We start from the raw sequence: 21280 nt of genomic DNA on the forward strand, positions 1-21280 counted from the left end.
TAGAGTGCGACTTTTAGCTGTAATTTAATTAGGAGAAACAAAATGTCATTCCAGTTTCATTTAATTTGAAAAATATTTGTTAACATCAATTCGAACTTTTATCTGAGAGAACAAGGACTCGCCTAGCTTAAACATTTTTTCTATCAGTAGTCAGGCCTAAACTATGCTGGCCTCGTTGACAGTTTGTCGGTATAAAACGCAAAAGGTAGATTTCTCTCGTATTGTATCATGTGTGATAGCCCGGTAAAAATGGAACTTGCGTCTCTCAAGAAACGAAAAATATCCTGAAAGGACTGAACGTTCGTGTCAAAGCTGGACTATTGCACTAAGCGCAGAGTCCGGGAGAGTGGCAGCAGTCCATTAAATATTGAACTTTTAATTTGTTTTTGTTCTATGGCAATCTGGTACACGATCGATAAAAAGAAGAATTCTGATTGGTTCACTGAGCGATCTAAATTTTGTCATACAAACCGCTAAGATGGCCCGCTCAGAAATGAAAGTTTGGACGAATTACTTTTTCAAAACATCGCATGAAAAATAGGTTGTTATTGAGTAAAAATCTTTTTTCTCTCATTCTCGCTGCAGACAATTTGATTTTAAGTTTCACGAAAGCGGCTTGGAAAACATATTTAATAAATGTTTAATTTTGACGGCGTGTTCGTTTACCGAGAATGAACAACGGAAACAAATTTATACATTATTAGCAGGGTTGTAAACGAACCAGTCGTGATAATAACTATATTGAGTTCGCTTGTTTAGTCTGTTCTGGGAAAAATTGGTCTGGTTATGGAAAAATTGCAAAACAAAATAACTTGACAAATACTTCCTCATTACAAACCTCACGCTACCTTGATAATATGGAGATAACTTTTTTTGTCAGCCAATGCCGAGGACAGTCCAAGGGCCGCTCAAGATTAATAGTTTGCACCGGAGCCACGGATGATATCACGCTCGCCAATGAGTTAAGAAGTTCTAGAGGTTATGGTAATAAGCGCCAAAAGAGGCAACCATCGACCTGCATTTGCTGATACCCCGTTAAGTCCGCGACGAATATCTCCCTTTAACACGTGCAGAAAGCAAAGATTAGCGGGGACCGCGGAGGCCATTTTAAAGTGGCAGGACTGAAAATCTGGCCAATAAAAACAAGCATCAGGAGTCACTCTTCCGCCATTTATCATGCATTTGTGCGCCCTAGCTAAAATACCAACCCAAGCAAAAAAGTGCCAGGGCAGCTACAGCCGTACCAGCCCCTTTCCCTCCGCGGTCCCTGTTTAGTTAGGAAAGGACAAACTGCCTTTCTGCACTTAGGTTCAGTGGACGGAAAGAGATCCTTCTTGCATGTCTGTGATACCGGTCTTCTAAAGAGTATTTAAATAGTGGCATTTTTTTCGTCAATATTGTGAAAATTTTCTAATAGTCTTTCGGATCACGAGCTCTTTCGTAAATTTCTCATCCAATAAGTAAAACTTCCGTGACTTTTTCGAGTGCTTGGCGGCCTTCCAATTGAATTTAAAAGTAAAATGTTCATGGTATATGCTATAACCATAAATTATGTTATAGCTCTAAGTGCTAGCAAGTGTTCTTTTACTCTACACAGACGAAAGTCAGTCACATTACAGAGGGAGGGTCCCGAATAATTACCCTGGTCACACAGTTTTTCTTTCTTCTTTCCTCTACTGAAGTGAAAAAGTCATTTTTGACGTGCTCCGATAACACTCCGTGGAAACCCCGATTCTCTTTGGATGTTTCATTGTTTATATTAGCCTGAAATGTCAGTCATCTCTCGCCCTCTACCTTGCCTTATTTTAAAATACTCTTTTAAGCGCGCAGCTTATTTATTTTAAGCACGTTTGTCGGGAAGGGCAGCAAGAGCCTGTTTACAAGGAGAGAGGGTTACCCTAACAAGCGGGTTACCCTAGCACTCACGCATTTCCTCTTTTTCTCCTTTGTCCTGTTTACAAGGCAGCCAGGGTTACCTGGGTATGCGAGTTACCCTATCTGCGTGCTAGGGTTACCCTGGCTAAACCTACTACAGCCGCCGAACATATCCTGTCCTCTCCTAACCACGCTACTAACGACATGCAATTAATCCCCATCGAAAAAATCTTTTCGAACCGAGACTCTATCCGTAAGGCCAGGGAAACTTTTTTAATTCAAAAAAGCAGAACAATTGATCCTGATGGTCTGAACATCCGCGAAGAAACATATTAGTTGTTTCCATTTGTTTTCTTTTATTATGTTCTTTTATCATGTTATTTTATTTTATCGTATGCTTATCCTTAATTTACACTGTCAATTACTTTTACGTATTTCCTGTATTACGTAAATATCGGCTACATAAAAACACGTCCCAATGTAAAATTTTCATTGTACCTGAAGAAGGCTGGTTTGTGTCGGTTTTAGCTTTTGTATTCTTCATTTTATAAGTAAAGCCGATTAGATCACTACTGATCCAACGTACACCAGCAGGATCATCGTTCCGGTTGCTTGCTTAAACATTTTAACTTTTTCTCTTGTAAACACTCCAGGTAGGGTTAACCCGCCTACCCGGGTTAACTTTCTACTTGTTTCCAGACCCTTGAGTGTAACTGGGCATTAAGTCGTCCCGGGTTGTAGGGTTACCCTACCTGTGAAATGTTGCTTGTAAACCCGGGCTATCTTTTGCCCTTCAGCTAGGGTTAACCCTTCTTGTAAACGGGCGCTAAAAAACGATTGAGTGACGAGACTAAAAACAATGCCCCCTAAGAAGGCAATTTGTGTTTACCACATTTATTTACAGTACTGTAGTCATTCTAGTGTTTAATCAGATTCTTTTTAGTACAGGCCTATTGTCCCCAAAGTTCGCAAATACCTGTATTTGAGTGAAAATTTGAGTCAGTATTACTAGCTAGCCGAGCTTGCTTCTGGCCCGGACTGAGACACGTAAACTTTTTTAAAACAGAGAGCGCTTGATGTTCAAACTTGGAAGGCCCTTGTGAAAGTCCTTTTAAAAGCTGTCGAGTAATTTTACCTACTTTGCGTGATAACGTACACTTGTTTTACTCATATTTCTTTTTATGTCACAAATTTTTCTACCCGTGATGCTTTGGCCGCCCGAGGTACAAGACAATTTTCATTTCATGAAACACAAATCATCTGGTAAAGGTGGGAATTGCCGCTGAACTATCCTGGTCGGCAAGAAACAACAGCTCTGACCGCACGAGGAAAAATTATGTATGAAAAGTTCCAAAACTTACCAGAACAGTGATCGTAAAATGGTGCAGACAGAACGCAGCACGTTGTATTGTCATTTTCGTTAAGCTGAAAACATGCGGATCTACCGCTTGCTCAAAGCGACGTTTGCCTCGCGCGCCCCTCTGCACTCACATGGAGGCTCGCGCGGTTTATCGTCGATCGGTTTCCTTTCAAGGCTGTTTGGAGCATCTCCTAGTGAGCCAAGACCAAAGAAAGATCCAAGCTATCAAACGGTACACGGTGTTGAACTTCAAGACGATTTTCACTGGCTGAAAAAACGTGGATCAAAGGTAAGCTTAACTGAAAAATCTCCTCCAAAGAATTCGTAATCAGCCATGCTGTAGCGTCCCCCACCCCCACCCCCTTTACTGTTCATGGGCTTACTTCCTTTCTGAAAGTGAAACACAACTGGCATTACTTCGATGATTGTGTCAGATTCGCCATAAGTTTACTACATGTTCTTTGACTTTGCTGTAACAATATTGAGTCGATTTTTTTACCTTCCAGGGAGGGGTGGGTGGGAAAGTGGGAGAACTCTCAAACTATGAGCTTGTCTAACTTAACGATACTGGTATGGATTGCAAAGCATACAGAGAATGGCCGACAGTACGACTGATACATGTTTGATACACTGGTAGGAAAACTTTAACATTGATCTGAAGGCTACCTAAACTATAGATTTTATCATTTGACTGGGACATGGCTGACTTTGGTGATATATTTAAGTAAGACAGCGCTTTTCCTGTGGTTACATAGCCTCATCTAAACATGAGGGGTAGTTCAGAGAATTTGGGACAGTTATGCGAACCCCGAGACAGAGTCAAGGGTTACATAACTTTTTGAGAACTCTCTCAGTCCCCAAGGTGTTTTAAGACGGGGCTATGTAAACACAGAAAAGTACTTCATTGCTTTTATAAATTAGTTCTCCAAAATATGTGTAAATCTGAAACCTCACAACTGTGTGTACAAACATGTACTCTCATCTAAACACACCTATCGACCAATGAGTGCACACATAGTTAATGTGAGTTATTTTATAAATACTCAGTTCCACTGACTGCTAACAGTGCTGGTCATGTATAAATCAAATTAATTTCTGAATTTATCTTTCCTTCCTATTGTCAACCTAGGCTGTTCGAAAATATATAAAACAAGAAAACAGGTGAGACACTAGTCTCTTACAGTAGTTTATCTAAGGAAAGAAATGATGATACTGTATGTAAAAGTACATTAAGTCCACCAATAGGCATGCTACATGTACACTTAATACAAATACCGGTAAGATGTTTATCAGTTGTTGACTCAAGTCACTCGTAAAAAAAGTTTCCAAGTTAAGACCTATGGTCTATGACACACTGGTTGTTGAATGTTTGTAGCGGTCAATGGGCTTCCAAGTGGGCTGTATTCAGCTAGTTCTCAGGCATGCCACTTACACTAAATGCAACAGATATTTCAAGTAAACATATTAATAGCCTTTAATAAAAATCTGTACTGGTAGGAGGAATTTTTTCAGGGGCATTGATTTTTTTTCTCACCTTTAATTAATTAAATGGTGCATGATTTCTTTTGGTGAGCAATACATGCAGCTAATGTGAAAAATGTTTGAACATCAATTCAAAAATAGGACCCGGATAGTAGAAAGCAGTTGTTCAATTTTTTTCCATGGCTTCCCTCGCATTATTCAGCAGTTTTTGCTGTGCAGGAATGTATGTATGCTTTTTGTTTACTTCAATCTCTGTTATCACTGCCATTATTTTCTAGATATGCTGATGCTGTATTGGCCGACACGGAAGTCTTCCAAGAGAAACTGGTAAAGGAAATGAATGAAATGATAGAGAAGCACTTTGACAATGAGTCAGTACCAGAAGTGAGTCTGTCAGATTTATTCAATAAATTTATATGTTCTCATAAAGCTCAAATTATTATAATTTTGCAATAATTATTATTATTGATACACAATATTATTGGTGATCAGAACAGTCTCCTGAGGAGTCTGTCAGTATCAAACCTGTTACTGCACCAAGAATTAAGGAATACTGTATGCACTGGACTGGAATAAATATTCTCAAAAATAATAATAGGTGAATGATCTGTTTGTACATGTATCACTTTATACTTTATTTACAGTGTTAATTTTTAACCTGTCTTTTCTTTTAGGAACTAGATGGTTATGTGTATCATCTGAGCAATCCACCGAAAAACTTCTATCTTCCTGTGTATCGTAGAAGAAAAATATTAGAAGGTATTTAAGGGAAGCATTGTGCTCCAAAACATACAGCCTCACACATATAGAGGATATTACACGGTGGCGAGAAGATATGGATTTTATGTTCAAGTGGCAAGAATAATATCTCACGAGTGAGCGAAGCAAATGAGTGAGATATTGTTCTTGCCACGAGAACATAAAATTCATATCTTCGAGCCAACGTGTAATGTTCTTTTTATTATATGGAGAAACCAATTCAACAAAAGCAAAAGGCGGGAATCATGACGTCATTGAACGATACGACACTCACAAAGGTGACATATGGAAAATACGCCACTCAGGTCCTGGACGAAGTGGTGTACGGAATCTACGAGTGGTTTAGTTCCCAGTAAAACACTCTTCTCCATATAATAATATAGTTTAAAAAAGCAGGTTTGGTGCCTCTTAGGGTATTCAGCCTCAAAAGGTCCACAGCAGGAGCTTTTGCTGTACCTTTTAGGTTGTTGAGCCAAAAAAAAAAATGTCTGGAGAGATAATGTTGTTTTAGAATTGGTAGCCCTTGGGGGTGAAAAAAGTTCAAGCCATGCCCACAAAACAGTATCTTGGTACCTCGAAGGGGTTCTTTTCAAAATTTCTGACAAGCACCCCCATCCTTTTATATGGGAGTTCTCCCCTGGGCTTATTACCAGTACTCTATTGAAACACATAGACTGCAGCCCTGAGTTATTTTTAAGTAGGTTAGAGGTGTATTTTTGTTTTAATTAGTAGACATGAATTCTGTGATGGACATTGTGGTCCAAAATCAAAAGCTGAGAACAATTTTCCCTTTCAAGAGCACATTTTATGCATGGTCATGTGATCGATTTTATGGGCAAATAGACAATAATGATTTATTGGAGTCAGATTATTACCAGTCAGATTCACATGCTTTTAATAGAAGTTAAGAATATGTTGAGTGTCTAGTATATACTTATCCAATGACTGTATAAATTATTGTATTTTATTCTATCATCAGATGGTTCCTATGGTGATCCAGAAACAATTCTCGATGAAAATGAGTTACTTGAGAGATACTCTCATGTGGACATAACAAAGATTAAAATGTCTCCCTCAGGAAAGGTGGGGGATATTTCTTTGATCTAGTCTTTGTGAGATTGTTAATTGGCCAGCATGCATTAGACAGTGTTTTGGAAAATAAGGAGAGAGCCTTTTTGGGAGGGGACTTACATGTTGTATCAGTCCAGAGTATACAGTGCAAACTTGTGAATAATTATAATTTAGAGATCACATAATTATTTGAACTGCAAAGAAAGATATGAAGACATGTCTTTGAATGATTATCACAGATATGTACATATACACAACTTAAATAGGCAGCTGTGAAAATAAAGCAAAAAATTCAGGTGCAATACACTGCACCAGTATAATAGCAGATGTCATGGGTTTACATGTAAATCCCATTGAAGTTTGAATTTTTTTTCAGGCCTTACTTTCACAGCAGCTGCTGTTAAATAAGTTGTGTTCATAACTGTGATGATCATTCTCTTCTCTAAAGAGTATACAGACTAAACTGATTTATTTGTGGAGCAGTTCTTTGTCGCCTGTGTGGTATTTGAGCTTACGTGTAGTACATGACTTTGCACTGGGAAAAGGGATTTTTTAAAAAGCCTTTTGTTGGTGGTGTGTGAAACTAAATAATGTACATGTATTGTTGTTAATTGTTTACCCGTTTCTCTATGTCCCTGTTTTAGTATATTGGTTTCTTGCTCGACAAAAGTGGTGAGGGAACTCACAGCTTATATATTACAGAAGCACATGAAGGAATAATCAACTTTATTGATGCCATACCTAAAGTTGTCAATTTTGGTGAGTTGCCAGTTTCCAGCTGAGGTTATATAGTTTGCCAGCCCAGTAACTAGACTAAGTACTGCAGTTACTGTTTGAAGTATTATTCTTAAGATGGTCAGATAAGGGCAGAGTTATTAGTCTATACCCGACACATAATAATGGTTTCAGTTTCTAGGTTCTTATTTTGAATGCTCAGGTCTCAATTTACAGTTATATAATGATTGTCTTCCAAATGCACATAACTGTGCAGCAAATATTGTGACATGTGGACATATATACAGTCAAGAGTGGGACCCCAGTAATTTAAATTGTTTTTTTTTTAATCCCCCGTTATTTCGAACTCAAAACCATTTTCCTTGGATTTGTTCCTCAGTCATTTGCTGTCGGCTATTTTGAACTCCTGCTAATTCGAACTATTTTTTGATTCCCCTGAGAGTTCGAAGTAGTGAGGTTCAACTGTAGTATTATTGGAACTTACTGGCTGATCAATATAACTGAAATGCATGATTTTCAATATCACTCCAGCTGCAGATTGGACTCATAATGTACTAATAAATCACAGCTGGAGGCTTACCTAATATAGTATAATTATGTAATGTGTACAATGTACATGGATGTGCTTTCAATTTAGAATGGGGAAGTGATGACCTCTCCCTGTACTATACCAGGGCGGATGATAACAATCGACCATATACTGTTTTGTGGCACAAAACTTGTCAGAGCATTCTGTCAGATGTTGTCTTGTATGAAGAGGAAGATGAAAGGTACGTTTGGAGGGTAATTATGTTGTACTTTAATTTACTTGAAAATCAGGTGTAAACCTCAGTGGAATTGCTATAACTAAAAATGCGCTGCTGATGGCAGTGTTTAAAGTACAAAATAAAAACAAATGGAAAAATTTAATTTAAGAATGAATTCTTGGATCCTCTGAGGATCCAACTTTGCTTTTTTTTTGTGCATGTAAATTAAGACACAAAAGAAGAGCTTTTACATGATTGAGCATTCCTTTCATTCTAGGTGATTTCTTTTTGCAGATACATTGTTGATGTGAGTGTTACTAAAGACAGGAAGTTCATTACAATCAACTGTAACTCAAGATCAACCTCTGAAGTAAGTGTAAAGTTCTGCATTTATGTGCTAGAGTAATGAAAGTTATTGTGACAAACTTACATGCAAATGAAATACCGGTATATTTTAATAGATATCAACTAATAGTATACAATTATTTTGTGCGAAATTATATATATCAATAGCACACTTACACAATGCCATCAATTGCCATCAACTATACAGTTACCAGAATTCATTTATTATTTGTTTTTCTTTAAACCATAGTGGGGTTCACAACATTTGTCACGCATTGATTCTGTTCTTACATCACCATTAATTAGTATACGCATGTAATAATTACAAGACAACGTAGTTCCAGAAAATATCCAAATACATTGTACTTTCCCCATGGAAGGGATTTTTTATACGGCCCAGGGTTCCACCCCTCTGGAAATTGCAATTGACAGTGTGTAGCTTCATGCATTTCTTTACATTTGATGGTCTTACAGAACCCCAAAAAGCAAACCAACATACAAATTCAAAACTGCATACATTGTACAAGTTGTAGTCACCCTAATGACTAGACATGTTGCTGTGTTTCTTCATTGTAGGTTAGCATTGTCGACATCAGGGATGGGTCCTTTATTTCCCAGCCATTACATCCCAGGCAGCAGGGAATGGAATACTATGTTGACCATAGGGATGACCGGTTTTACATCATTACAAATGCTGATGATAAAAACTACAGAGTAAATACACTTTAATAAGGGTGTAACTGAAAAATTTATGTAATATTACTAAGTTTTGTCCTTGAAATGAGGAAAAACATGCTGCAAAAGTTTGATAAGGTCTGTGAAGTTTGATTTCTTGTTCTTAAAATGTATTAGTGTGTAGAATCCACAGTCCAGATATCAGACAGATGATTCTTTTTTCTCTGATAGCACACTTGTGGATTTGGAAATCATGCATAACCTCCCTAATCTTGCTTACACGTAGCAATGAGTGCAGTGACACTGTTTCTCTTTTTATATTGACCTCCTATGAGCCAGAAAAAAGTGGTTGCATTTTGAAATTGGTTCTTAAAATGATAATTAAATGACTAGAAAAAGCATTTTCTTAGGCAGACCAAAAAAAAAAAAAATTGGCTGTTATAATAAGTTGGTCATAATATAAACAGGATGTTTTCAAGACAGGGCTGCACTGTTTCCCTTGGATGTATAAATTTCATAACTTGTCGTCACTAGCCTACATGTACTGTACCACCTGTGCAATCTTTGCTAGATAACTGTCAAACTTTGTGCATACATGTGAGATGTCTATTGTCTCATGCATTTGATTGCCAGGTGATAACTGCACCGAAGAGCAATCCAGGGAAAGAAAACTGGGAAACATTTGTTACAGACAAAACTGAGGTTAGTTACTTAATAAAAATTGATTGTTTATACAATATTATAATTTTACCCCACCCATGTCCAAGTGTAGAGTTTTTTGCATAGTTGCATTGCTAAAACTCAAATGTCCTCTTGGCAAGGTTGTCCACTTTGGAGAGGGTCCCTTTGCTAGGGCAGTTAAGAAAAATAATGTAAACAAGGTTTCCCAGTTAATTAAATAAATATGTTTGGTTCAACTATAAAACTAGTACATGAACAACCATTTCATTTATTTACTCATTGCAATGTTTTGCTCCAATCATTGAGCCACCTCTCTTAAGTAGGGAAGGTGTCTGCCTCATTAGAGAGGTGTACACATACGGGACACTCCCATGCTTGGGACCTCAGTACAGTGAATGCAATGATCTTGTATAAACTACATATTTTATTTAAATCACCAGATTTTCTTGGATGACATGGATGTATTTCAGAACTACTGTGTGGTATATGAGAGACAACGAACTGTTCCTCAACTTCGTATTGTACCTTTTGACAAGCCTGAAGATCAGTATATAGTGCAGGTACATTGCAAACTTCTCATGTGTGAGGACAGCCCCATTTAAAAATTAATAACAGTCAAAATAACTGTTAGTAGGTTTTAGGACCTGATGCGATTAATAGTTTATTAAAGAGAATCAGAAGTTCTGTGTGCTGTCTGCCCAAAACAAAGATTGTTGATGGTAATGAGATTTAAACCTCGTTAGTGGGCTTGCCTTGAGATCGAGCAGTCTGGGTTCGAGCCCTGGCTGGGGACATTGGGTTGTATTCTTGGACAGGACACTTTACTCCCACAGTGCCTCTCTCCACCCAGGTGTACAAATGGGTACCAGAGATTTATAAATGCACCAGATGGGTCATTTGGCTTATATGCAGAATTTACCTTTTTAGAGAAGTTTTCAAAAGTCCTCCATGCACAGTTATGTACAGCTCTATCCCATATTAATAAGCAGACCGTATTGTAAGAGCATTTTTGTCTTGGTGTGGGCTTGTGGGAGGTACCCAGTGAATTGCTACAGATTACATCCAGGTTAAAGCCCTGGCTGCTGGGTTACATGTATGTATCACTGTTGTTCAGTGTTCAACGCTTCACTTTGACACTATCTCAAAACTGGTTCTACATGTAAATGTCATGTACTACCACACTCTTTGCTCTTTGGAATTGCTTGTCTCAGTATAAATTCTACATAATCCTTTCTTTTACAGCTTCCGAAAGACATCTGTGTTTTAGAAGCAGCATCCAATCTGGTGAGAAAACCTTGTAGACAACATAATGTCCTTGGTTCTGTGTAGAAGTGTAATGAATAATGATGGAGGCAAAATAGGCTTATACCTGTTATTGTAGTTGGTACAGAGCGTAATGCTAAGGAGACACTTGAAGTCTGGCTATAGTGGAACCTGGATTTTTAGAACCCTCGATTTTTCGAACCCCCTGATAACTCTAACCAATAGTCATTTTCCCCTCAAAGAACATTGTAATTCCCCCTCCTCCACTTTTTCCAACTACTTGTAGGTGATTTTTCAATTTTCATTTCCCTGAAGGGTTGGAAGAATCAGGATTCCACTGTATTTTCCTTTTGTAATGGTATTAGGCAAACACTTTCACTCTTGGTGCCCCTTGATGCTCAGGTGCCAGCAAACTGTTGACAAGTAAGGGTAACCCAACAAAATTCTTGCTAGCTTAATTTTAAACTTCCAATAAATAGACACTGTCCACAACATGGCACATCTCATTATTACAGTAGATGCTTGTGTTACATGTAGGTCTAATTTGGACAAAAATGAACACACTCAACTTGCACTGTATCCTTGTGATTTCCAAAGCGGTAAGTGCTGTGACTGTATCTTGAAGAGGAGCCAGCACATAGATGGCAGCCAGCCCCTGTCCCAGCCCCTGTATGACCTAAGCAAGGCTTCACCATAATTTTGTAATGCAAAATGCTTTGTTTTATTTTTCATCAGATGTATGATCACCACAGAGTGCGTTTATCGGTGTCCTCACCAATTCTTCCTGCTTGTGTCTTGGAATACAACATGGAGACCAAGTCAATGGTATGTTAATTTGATCAAGGTCGTCAATAAGTGCAATGTAGTTTGTACTTCTCTGTGATCATCAATGTGATGTTGTAATTGTTGAACAAGTTCCTTTTCCTTCTCTTCCTTCTCCTGTACTACACTCTCCCCCTCTTTTTTTTTTCACTTACCTGCTAATCTCTTCTTGCTTTTTCTTCCCTCCCTTTATATACCTTCTGCTCTTTCTTCCACCTCTTTACCCCTCCTCCTTTTCCTTCTATACCTCCCTCTTCCTAAGTAACCTCATACCCTCCCTCCTTCATCGATCCCTCCTTCACCCCCCTCACCCCTTGTAACCCATCTCTCTATCTCACCTCTCCCACTTCTTCTATTCCTTGTCATTGTCAAAGATTTATTCTTGCCTCTTGCTTTTCCTTAGGTTGAAAAACATAGCTTCTCTGATTTGCCATCTATTGACAGTTCAGACTTTTGCTGCACCAGACATGAAATACAAAGTAAGGTATGATGTACATGTACACTGTACCGTGTAATATAATATATAATTATTCAGTAGGATCATATTAATCGACACAACATTAGGGTTATGATATATACAACACTTGAATGATCTAGTCATTTTACTGCAATAGCTATAATTATTACCGACAGCTTGAATGTGTTGTACGTTGTTTTGTAAAGAAACTGTTTTATATGGCTTCATAGGATAGGAGACCTGTGGCCTATTGGTTAATAAGTAACATATGGTGGACTAAAGGATAAGCAGCCTTGAGTTAAAGTCATGGTTGGGGCCACAGGCAACTCATGTATCAGTGTTCCAGATAAGTGAGGGGTCTTAGGTCAAAAACCTGACAAGATCAGCTTCAAGACCCGAAGAATTAATAAAAAGTTTATAATGATTTGGTGGGAGCAGTGGGAATTGACCCATTGGAATACCTTTATATTGATACCCTGCCTTGAAAACTTATCTGGAACCCTGATGAATCCCTTTCTCCATCCAGAATATGGATCCAGAATTGGATACTGGCAATGCAAAACCAGTTGAGACAAAATTTTGACCTGTGTGCTAACTTGCAATGGACTAGCAATACCTCAAGACATCATGATACAGAGATGACTTGAGATAAGCTCTAGTGGCATGGGCAAGTTCACCTGAATGTGACTTATTAATTAGCTTTTGGCATTCAGTGGGCTTGGTTTCTCTGGTGGTACAAGATTGAAGGTTTTTTTTTTCTTGTAACAGAATACAAAAACTAAATATTGTTACATGACTTGTTATTATTTTTTCCAATTAGGATGGAACTCATATTCCGGTCACCTTATTTCATCATAAAGATCTCAAAAAGGATGGAAACAATCCCTTGTTGCTGCATGTTTATGGTAATTATATCATGCTTGCTAGTTAGTTTATATCAGGATTTATTTAGCTCTTGCTGTTAATTAAATGTAGCCCTGCTGCCTATCCACTCTTCCCACCCACCCTTTTCCAGGTGACATAATACAATGTATATTTCTTTTTGGGTAACTTGCTATTTAAAGAGATAGTTTCACAGTTTGGCGCATGTGCAAGCTACGATGTCGTCCATTGTTTATAAACCAATTGATCAGATGCAAGTAGATAACTTGTGTATCCAATCCAGAATAAAATGGTCTTGCCAAATTACTGCGCCTTTCAATAACATGCGGACTCTAAAATTCAAAGCTCAACTGACAAATGTGTGTTTTGCTACCATCAATCAAATGTTTGGTGGCTCCTCCCAGCTTCTGACTGCTGCCAAGTTCACAGTAATCAAATCACTGAGCACAGTTCAGACAACAAAACAGTGCTGGGCAGTAGGGAGGAGCTGCCGAACATTTGATTGATGGTAGTGAAAAATGTATTTCTCGGTTGAGCTTTGAATTTTGGAGTCTGCACGATATTGAAAGGCGCAGTAAACAAATTCAATATTCAATACTGAATTCAAGATTTTCTGCATAAATCTGTTGACATCTTCCATGAATTTTGAGCATCTGTCATTCTCTGTAGCCTTTGTGTAGCCATGTACATGCAGGCACTACACAAAGGCTATCATTCTGCTTGAAATCACAAATTGTAGTTTGTGATAACTGAAATACATCTGTTTGAGACGAAAATGAAAATGTACTTTATACATTAAGTCATAACATACAAAAGCAATGTTACTGACAGAGAAATCTCACCTACAGCATATTGTCATGTTTTTGCGACTGACCAAAAAATTTTCAAAGGCAAATTTCCCATAAGAGTCATTCACCAATATGCTTTTGATTGTTTTATAAGCAATGGAATTGAATGATTAACATTGTGATTTGCACATGCACCAAGCCGTGAAACCCTCCCTTTAACTGAAATAAACATTGTTAGTACAATCTTCTGCTCTCTGGTTATTCCAATAAACACAAAAAATAAGGTGTCTCAGCCTAAATATGTTTCACTGCCTAAGGTCACTTTGCAGATGACACTATTTTGTGAAACTGCTGATCATGGGAAGCAATGTCTAATGTGTGTCTAACTTCGGTTAAATTACATTTCGTCACACAAGATGAGCCAGAAATTGACACTAGTCTTTCTTCTCCTTATGCCTTTACCTTGTAGGGTCCTATGGTATCAATGTAAGCATGGGTTTTGATGTGGAAAGGATCAGCTTGTTAAAGCGTGGTTGGTGTCTGGCTTTCTGCCATGTCAGGTACAAATGAAAGTTTGTGAAAATGAAATGCAAAAAAATAGAATTATGTTAAAGAATTTATTAGCTGCTAGAACTGACCTGATTGTGAAAAACCTCAAATAAGATCAAGATTGGCAAAAGATCTAGAACTAGCAGGAAGAAGGAAAATAAAATGCACCTTGCTAAAAAGAGAGAAATTTGTGAATTGCGGGAAATGTACCACCCGAGTGCACATTTTCAAATTTGAAATTCTTTTGAAAAAAAATTAAGCTAAAATTTTGGGAATAATTTATGAACTGAATGGCAGTTGTAACCAATTAAGTCTAATTTAGAGATACAGGTAACTTAATATTATTAATTTTCTAAGAGCTTGACTATTGATCAACACTTATTTTCCTTTCCACAATATCAAATTTTTTCAGAGGTGGTGGTGAACTTGGTCGTCAGTGGTACCTAGAAGGAAAATTACAGAGTAAACACAAGAGCTTTGAGGTACAGTGTACATGTACACTACTTCTTGTACTGCATATGACATGTTGATGTAGCATTAAATGGTTTGAACCCAAGAGTATTCTCAGTAGTTCATCCAGTGTGATTGTCCACAAGTGCAGAGTCCTGGAATTGACTGGAAAGGACTGTAAGTCAACATCATTGGCTGCTGATGTTTCAACAACTCAAACCAGGGGTTTCATTGAGGGCCAGGCACTGGGTAAATTGACTGGTTTTGACACTAATTTTGCCCGCCTGTTTTGACCATCTACAGGAAAGTTTTTGTTATAAAGAAGTTCAGTTCAAAAAGTTTTGCCCATCAATGAAAACCCATTGCCCTCCTGTGGCAAATATTAAATAAAACTCCTGTCAAGTGGAACTCCTCAGTTACCTGAGTGATCACACTAGATGAAATATGGTGTACATCTTTCAATTCATTTATAGTGGAATATACTCAGGCAGAGGTGACTTACACAGTTAAGTGTATTTAAATTAATGAACAGAACATCTTGTCTACTAAATGAAATTCTCGGTGATAGTAATTGAGCAGGCTCGATTTCTGCCAGCAGCTGGAAATCAAGCCTAGCAATTGAGGCAGCAGCAAAAATTCATTCCTGGTCTTGATTTCAGAACTGAAAATAGATCTGCAATGTTTGTTAAATTATCAAAAATGTTAGATTGGCCTTTTGGCAAGTCATAATAAACCTTTCCTACATTCCACTTCAGTGTGTACAGACAATAGTACCAGAGTGAGGTTGTGGTGGACATTTTCATACATTTTCTTTATTTTTGCCTTCCTGACCTTGACTCAGTGCCATTGTTTGATGGAATGCGGGAAAGGTTTATTACAATTGCTAGACATGTTTAAAATGTAGAGTCTGAATTAAGAGTTTTAAGAAATTGTAACCATGTTGCTTTTCAAACAGGATTTTGAAGCTTGTACGCAAGCACTTCATCGTATGGGATACTCCCATCCCCAGTTAACAGCAGCACGTGGAACAAGTGCTGGGGGATTGATAGTGGGTGCGGTCTGTAACAGGTCACCAGGGCTCTTCAAGGCTGCTATTCTCCGGGTTGGTCTTTGTGCTGGAATAAGTTGACTTGTAATCCTCAGTACTGTGCATGTGTGCTTTTGATTATAATAAGTGTCGTAATGAATCATAAAACCAATGCCAGTTTGTACAGTGTATTACACCAGTTTGTCGAAAAAAAATCCAGTCACTGAAAAAAACGTTAGAAATATAGAATGACTCACCTTCTGCTACTGTTTTCAGTTTCTCTGATGTTTTCAAATATGTGTGTTTTTTGGACAATATGTACATGAAAATCCATGGTTTTGGCTTGTTTAATTTTTAATTACAGTGAGACATGTGGTGGCGTAATGATTAATGCATAGTTGGACTTGGTTATGTCGAGTGTTTCACATTAACACAGTACCTGGAATATATTTTTCTCGGGCAAGACACTTATTTAACAATTTAAATGGTGTGATCTGTTGCCAGTTTGGGCAGAGTGTAAGAATACCATACCTTATAATAATGAAATTTGAAAATAATAATAAAAAAAAAACACTCCACCCTCCACCCCCAGCAGAATATAATTTAATGAGGAGCCATCATTGTGAGGTCTTATTTTAATGAAGGAAATGCATGCATTAGATGTAACATACGCTGTAACTTGTATGTTTGTCCAATCATTAATTTGGTGTATTTGTGTCATTGTTACAGGTTCCATTTTTAGATATTTTGACGTCCATGTTGGATCCCTCTCTTCCACTGACTATTCAGGAATATGAGGAGTGGGGTGAACCTGGGTAAAGACTGCACTTGTCTCATGTTTTTGCATAGTTTCTGTTAGTACCTACATGTAATGTACTATTTTTTTCCTTTGGCTCATTGTAGATGATCTTTAATTTTTGTCAATTTCTGTGATGGATTTTTTATCTTGAAAATTTTGCCCCTTCCCCCCTTACCCTTCTCTCACCCTCCATGAAAAATTATTAATAGGTCAGAGATAATTGCAGAGCTAAAAGAAGTAAAGTTGTGTTCTACATTTTTTTATCTAATTTCCCTGTGGTTTTTTGTGTGACAAATGTGTTAATAATATATAAATATTATTTACAATAACAAATACGGTCTGATATATAATTAAGGTTACCGTAACTATAGCTTATTTGCTATGAGAAAGTGCCCATAGAAACAGTACAGTGTTATTGACTCTAGTTGATGTGCTTTTTTTTTGTTTTGTTTTTTTTCAGATCCAATGAAAGTGATTTTCATTACATTAGATCATACTGTCCATATCAAAACATCAAAAATCAGGTAAAATTTATACTCCTTTTAATGGTCCTATCCGAGAAACACACACAAGTTTACACATGCGAAAAGTTTGAACAGGTTTGGTACAATGTATTAAGTATGGTAATGTAGTACAGTACTTAATATAGTAATATTAATACAGTGGAACCCTGTTGTTATGGTTACCAATGGGCCATGAAAATTTGATTGTATTAATAGGGTAACTAGCAGGCCGTACTAATGGGGTAGTGCCAAACCTCATGACTGGTCTAAATTGAGTGAGGTCTTTAAAGATATATCACAACTGCACTTCTCAATAGGTGTTCTTCAATAAGCATCCAGAATGCAGACATAATTTGGAAAAATTTGAAACTTGAATCAGTGTGTAGAATATTAACAATCGAAAGATGATCATAACTGTTACTGGTTTGAGTGGCTGTATAAATGTGGTAGAGTTATAAAGAGTTATACAGGTTGGTATTTCAGAATGGGGCTGTTGACTGTATTAACAGGGTGGCCACATTAATGGGGTGTTGTAAGAAAATGCATGGGCATTTTGCAGGGACTAAAAAAAGTGACTGTAATAACGAGGTGACCTTATTAATGAGGTGGCTGTAAAGGGGGGGGGGGGGGGTCATGCACTGTAGTAACATTATTAATTTACATTTGAACTCTGTATTTGTGTGTCTACAAGCCTTACCCTTCTGTGATGGTCACGTCTGCAATGAATGATGACCGCGTTCCATACTGGCTGCCCCTTAAGTGGGTTGCTCGTCTCAGAGATCAGTTGTCTGGCCAGGAGCAGAGTGACAAACCACTGATTGTGTGTCATGTTGATTATTATGGACGGCACTCGGAAACAGAAGGAACATACCGAAGGATTGAAAAGGTAGGGTTTTAAATTTGTTGTACAAATTTCCCTGCTTTTCATTAATATTGGATGTGAAAAAGTAGCACTGCATCAAGAATGCAGACTGCTTGTGAAAACCTTGCAGGCAGAGGCTTCTGATTGAGTGCTATTTTAAGCTGTATCAAGAAACAAGTTCTCCTCACAGGTTGCCATTCATTTTGTTAGGACCAGTTAAGAGAATGTAACTAAGGGTAGTTTTTCTTGGCTACATTTAATGAGCAATCAGGCATTCTTTTTTTTCAGTGAATGGGGGAAGGGGAAAAGAACACCTGATAACAGGTTACCTGTAGGTGACTAATATTACGATGCTGGCCATCTCTACACTGGGAAAATTTTAGTATTAGCTTTTGAAACCATTTCATATTCATAATATAATTATGCTTGTCTTGCCTTAAGACACTTAACGGCAAGACACTTAACCCTCACATTTTCTCCCTCTATCAAACAACATACTAATAAATGGCTTGAGGCAAATTCAAGGCCACCTGCAAAATGCTTTTCTGGACATCCAGGTGGGGGGGCGGGGGGGGGGGGGGGGGCGGTGGTGATAACCTTCATTGAATTGACTTCCAATTCACAGGGGTTTCATGTTTTCAGAAGGAGGACAACTGGTTTTCACAGACAGGCAAAACTATTTGAGCTGAACTTCTTTGTAATAAAAACTTTCCACTGGCAGTGTTCCACATACAGGGGGTCTCATGTCAAAAACCCTGCAAGGTCAGCTACATGACCCAACAAATTAATTGAAGATTTAATAATGATTTGGTGGGAGCAGTGGGAACTGACCAGTTCAAATTCCTTGTTGACACCCAACCTTGAAAACTTATCTGGAACCCCACACTAGATGGTGAAACCAGCTAGGCAAAATTGTCCTTGCAGCCAATCAATTTGCCTGGTTGCCCAGCCTGTTATGAAACCCCTGAATCCAGAAAAGGGGAAGCAATGCTTGTCGTTGATCAAAAAATTCCTCGCTTAAATTGCAGCTCAAGATAGTCATGAACCAATATCAGACTTGTGCCAGTTTTTCAATAAACTTTTTCTGTTTTTTTTTTTTCCAGGCAGCAACGGAATATGCCTTCCTACACAAAGCACTAGGACTGCCACTGGAGTGAAAGTGAAACAGCAAACAGAGGAAATTAACATAGAGGGCTGATATAAGTTCAGCACTCGGTACACAAGAACAGAACAGTGTCAAGTCAAAAGAAAAGGACACAAAGTGATGAGTTCGAACAATATGAGATACCAATTCAAAAAGGCTGGACGATTACGTCAGGCACAGAAGAAATATTAAAGAAAGACAATCTTGATAACAGCAGTGTGTCAGTGTTGTTCTTTAGTGAGATGTATTCATTTCAAGATTGGCCCACCTTTAGCATGGATTGGCACAACTTGGTTTCAGACATAATGTTTAAGTATGATAATTTTTTCAAAACAGACAATTTGAAGAGTGGTGCCACAGCAAAGTCCAAAATAGCAGACAGATGTTATATTTGTTCTTATTATTACAACTTGATAATACACATTCTTGATGGAGATACAATTTATCTAATGCCACATTTCTTTTGTTTTTCTACTAACAAATTCAACAATATGAAATGATTATTGCTGTTTTTAGTTTTGTCAGTATTAGTCAATATTAGAAAGAGTAGACCATTGTACACTGTGAGTACTTGGAGCTCAGAATCTAATGAAACTTCACATTTAATTATTTAATTACATTATGCTATTCTACTCCTATTCAATTAAAAAAAAATTTTTTTTGTCCTTAATAAACTATTGTTCTATCTCTCTGAGAATTTTTGCTCCACAAAACAACATGAACATTCAGCTGAAGAGTGCCAGAGTTGTTCTTGAAGCATGTTTTTGGTCAACAACTGAGTGGTTTGAGAGTTGTTTCCAAGATTATTATCTGATGAATGATTTTATTCAAAAACTTGGAAAGCAACTACAAAGAGTCGAACACCCCTCCCCACCCCTGCCACTCATTCCCCCAACATTAAAGAGCTGCCATGGTAAATGTTTTATACACCTTTCTTCTGCTGGGCATAATTACCTTTCAATCAATTAAGAGAACTTGAGTCTAAATAACATTGATTCATAAACGTTTTATAAGTTTTGTATCTCAGGAAAAGAAATTAACAGAAGATATTAAAGCTTCTGTCCACTTCTGTTGACTTGTTCACTTAGCTGCCACATCTGGGCAAGGTCAATCTTGGGCCCAGTTCTCTTGTGAATTCAGCTTTCTAGTAAATTATTCCAAATGAAAAAAACGATAACAGTTTGTACTGTCCGCTGTCTGCATTACAATTGAGAGGGTTTGTAGGCACTGAAGTAAAATAATGCTACAGTCAAACTTCTGGTTGCAACCACCTCTTGTAAGAGACCACCTCTCCTCAGTGACCAGTTTTCCAAAATACCAAAAGTTTTTAAGTCAAATCACTACATTTGCAACCTCTTGTAAGCGACTTCCTCTCGAAAGCGACCACAACCACTTTTAGAACTAAAAGTTTGAAATTTTCTTTTGTTTTTTCACCTCCCGTAAGTGACCACTTGACAGATAATAGTGCGGAAATTGAATAATAAAGTATTATACCCAAATTGTATCCCTGGGTAGTACAAGAGATGAGAACTTCTCAATGGAAAGTACAGGATTTTTCTTGAAATTGTCTTTTTGCATGAATAAAACATTTAAAACATGGGGTAAGTCTCTGCAGTTACTATATGCTAATGAGGTAAAATGTTGACCCAATATGGTCTAAGCTCTTGTATAAAGTGACCACCTCCCATAAGCCACCACCTAGGCTTCAACGGAAGGTTCGACTGTAGTAGGTTTGATAAAGTATAAAAATACCACTGATAAATTACTGGAATATAAATGTGTAAACCAAAAAGTGGGCCATGAACAAAGAAAATTGATTTGGTTTGGGAATTACAAACCAGGAAAAAAATTCAGGTAAAAATACTGCCAGAAGGGTCATTTCTGAATCAGCTTAGAACTACAAAATTAAAGATAATAAAATAAATGTGATGTTCACAGTGGCTCAAGTTTCTCACCCACTCTGCAGAGTATTGCTAAACAAGCTTTAAATATATTCTTCTGCTTC

The 21280-nt window shown here is 37.6% G+C and overlaps 1 protein-coding gene across 1 annotated transcript; it reads left to right on the top strand.

Moving 5' to 3' along the window:
• Window positions 1-2395: 2395 nt before the first annotated feature.
• Window positions 2396-19816, top strand: LOC145484404 (protease 2-like). The gene is made up of 22 exons (XM_081463021.1): window positions 2396-3524; window positions 4365-4396; window positions 4996-5101; window positions 5392-5476; window positions 6456-6559; window positions 7192-7306; window positions 7920-8052; window positions 8323-8398; window positions 8950-9087; window positions 9682-9750; window positions 10170-10289; window positions 10972-11013; window positions 11728-11817; window positions 12218-12298; window positions 13092-13176; window positions 14411-14501; window positions 14903-14972; window positions 15896-16042; window positions 16697-16782; window positions 17227-17290; window positions 17961-18155; window positions 19235-19816. The coding sequence occupies exons 1-22, from the start codon at window positions 3309-3311 to the stop codon at window positions 19286-19288; spliced, it is 2199 nt and encodes a 732-aa protein (XP_081319147.1). The 5' UTR covers window positions 2396-3308; the 3' UTR covers window positions 19289-19816.
• Window positions 19817-21280: the final 1464 nt, after the last annotated feature.

The sequence above is a fragment of the Orbicella franksi genome, chromosome 4 (assembly GCF_964199315.1).
Source record: "Orbicella franksi chromosome 4, jaOrbFran1.1, whole genome shotgun sequence".
NCBI lineage: Eukaryota > Metazoa > Cnidaria > Anthozoa > Scleractinia > Merulinidae > Orbicella > Orbicella franksi.

Bases quoted from the DNA above. Each gene is read 5' to 3' on its own strand.
- LOC145484404 (XM_081463021.1), top strand. From the start codon at position 3,309: ATGCGGATCTACCGCTTGCTCAAAGCGACGTTTGCCTCGCGCGCCCCT. The intron at 8,399-8,949 runs GTAAGTGTAAAG...TCTTCATTGTAG, and splicing joins ACTCAAGATCAACCTCTGAA to GTTAGCATTGTCGACATCAG. The intron at 11,014-11,727 runs GTGAGAAAACCT...ATTTTTCATCAG, and splicing joins TAGAAGCAGCATCCAATCTG to ATGTATGATCACCACAGAGT.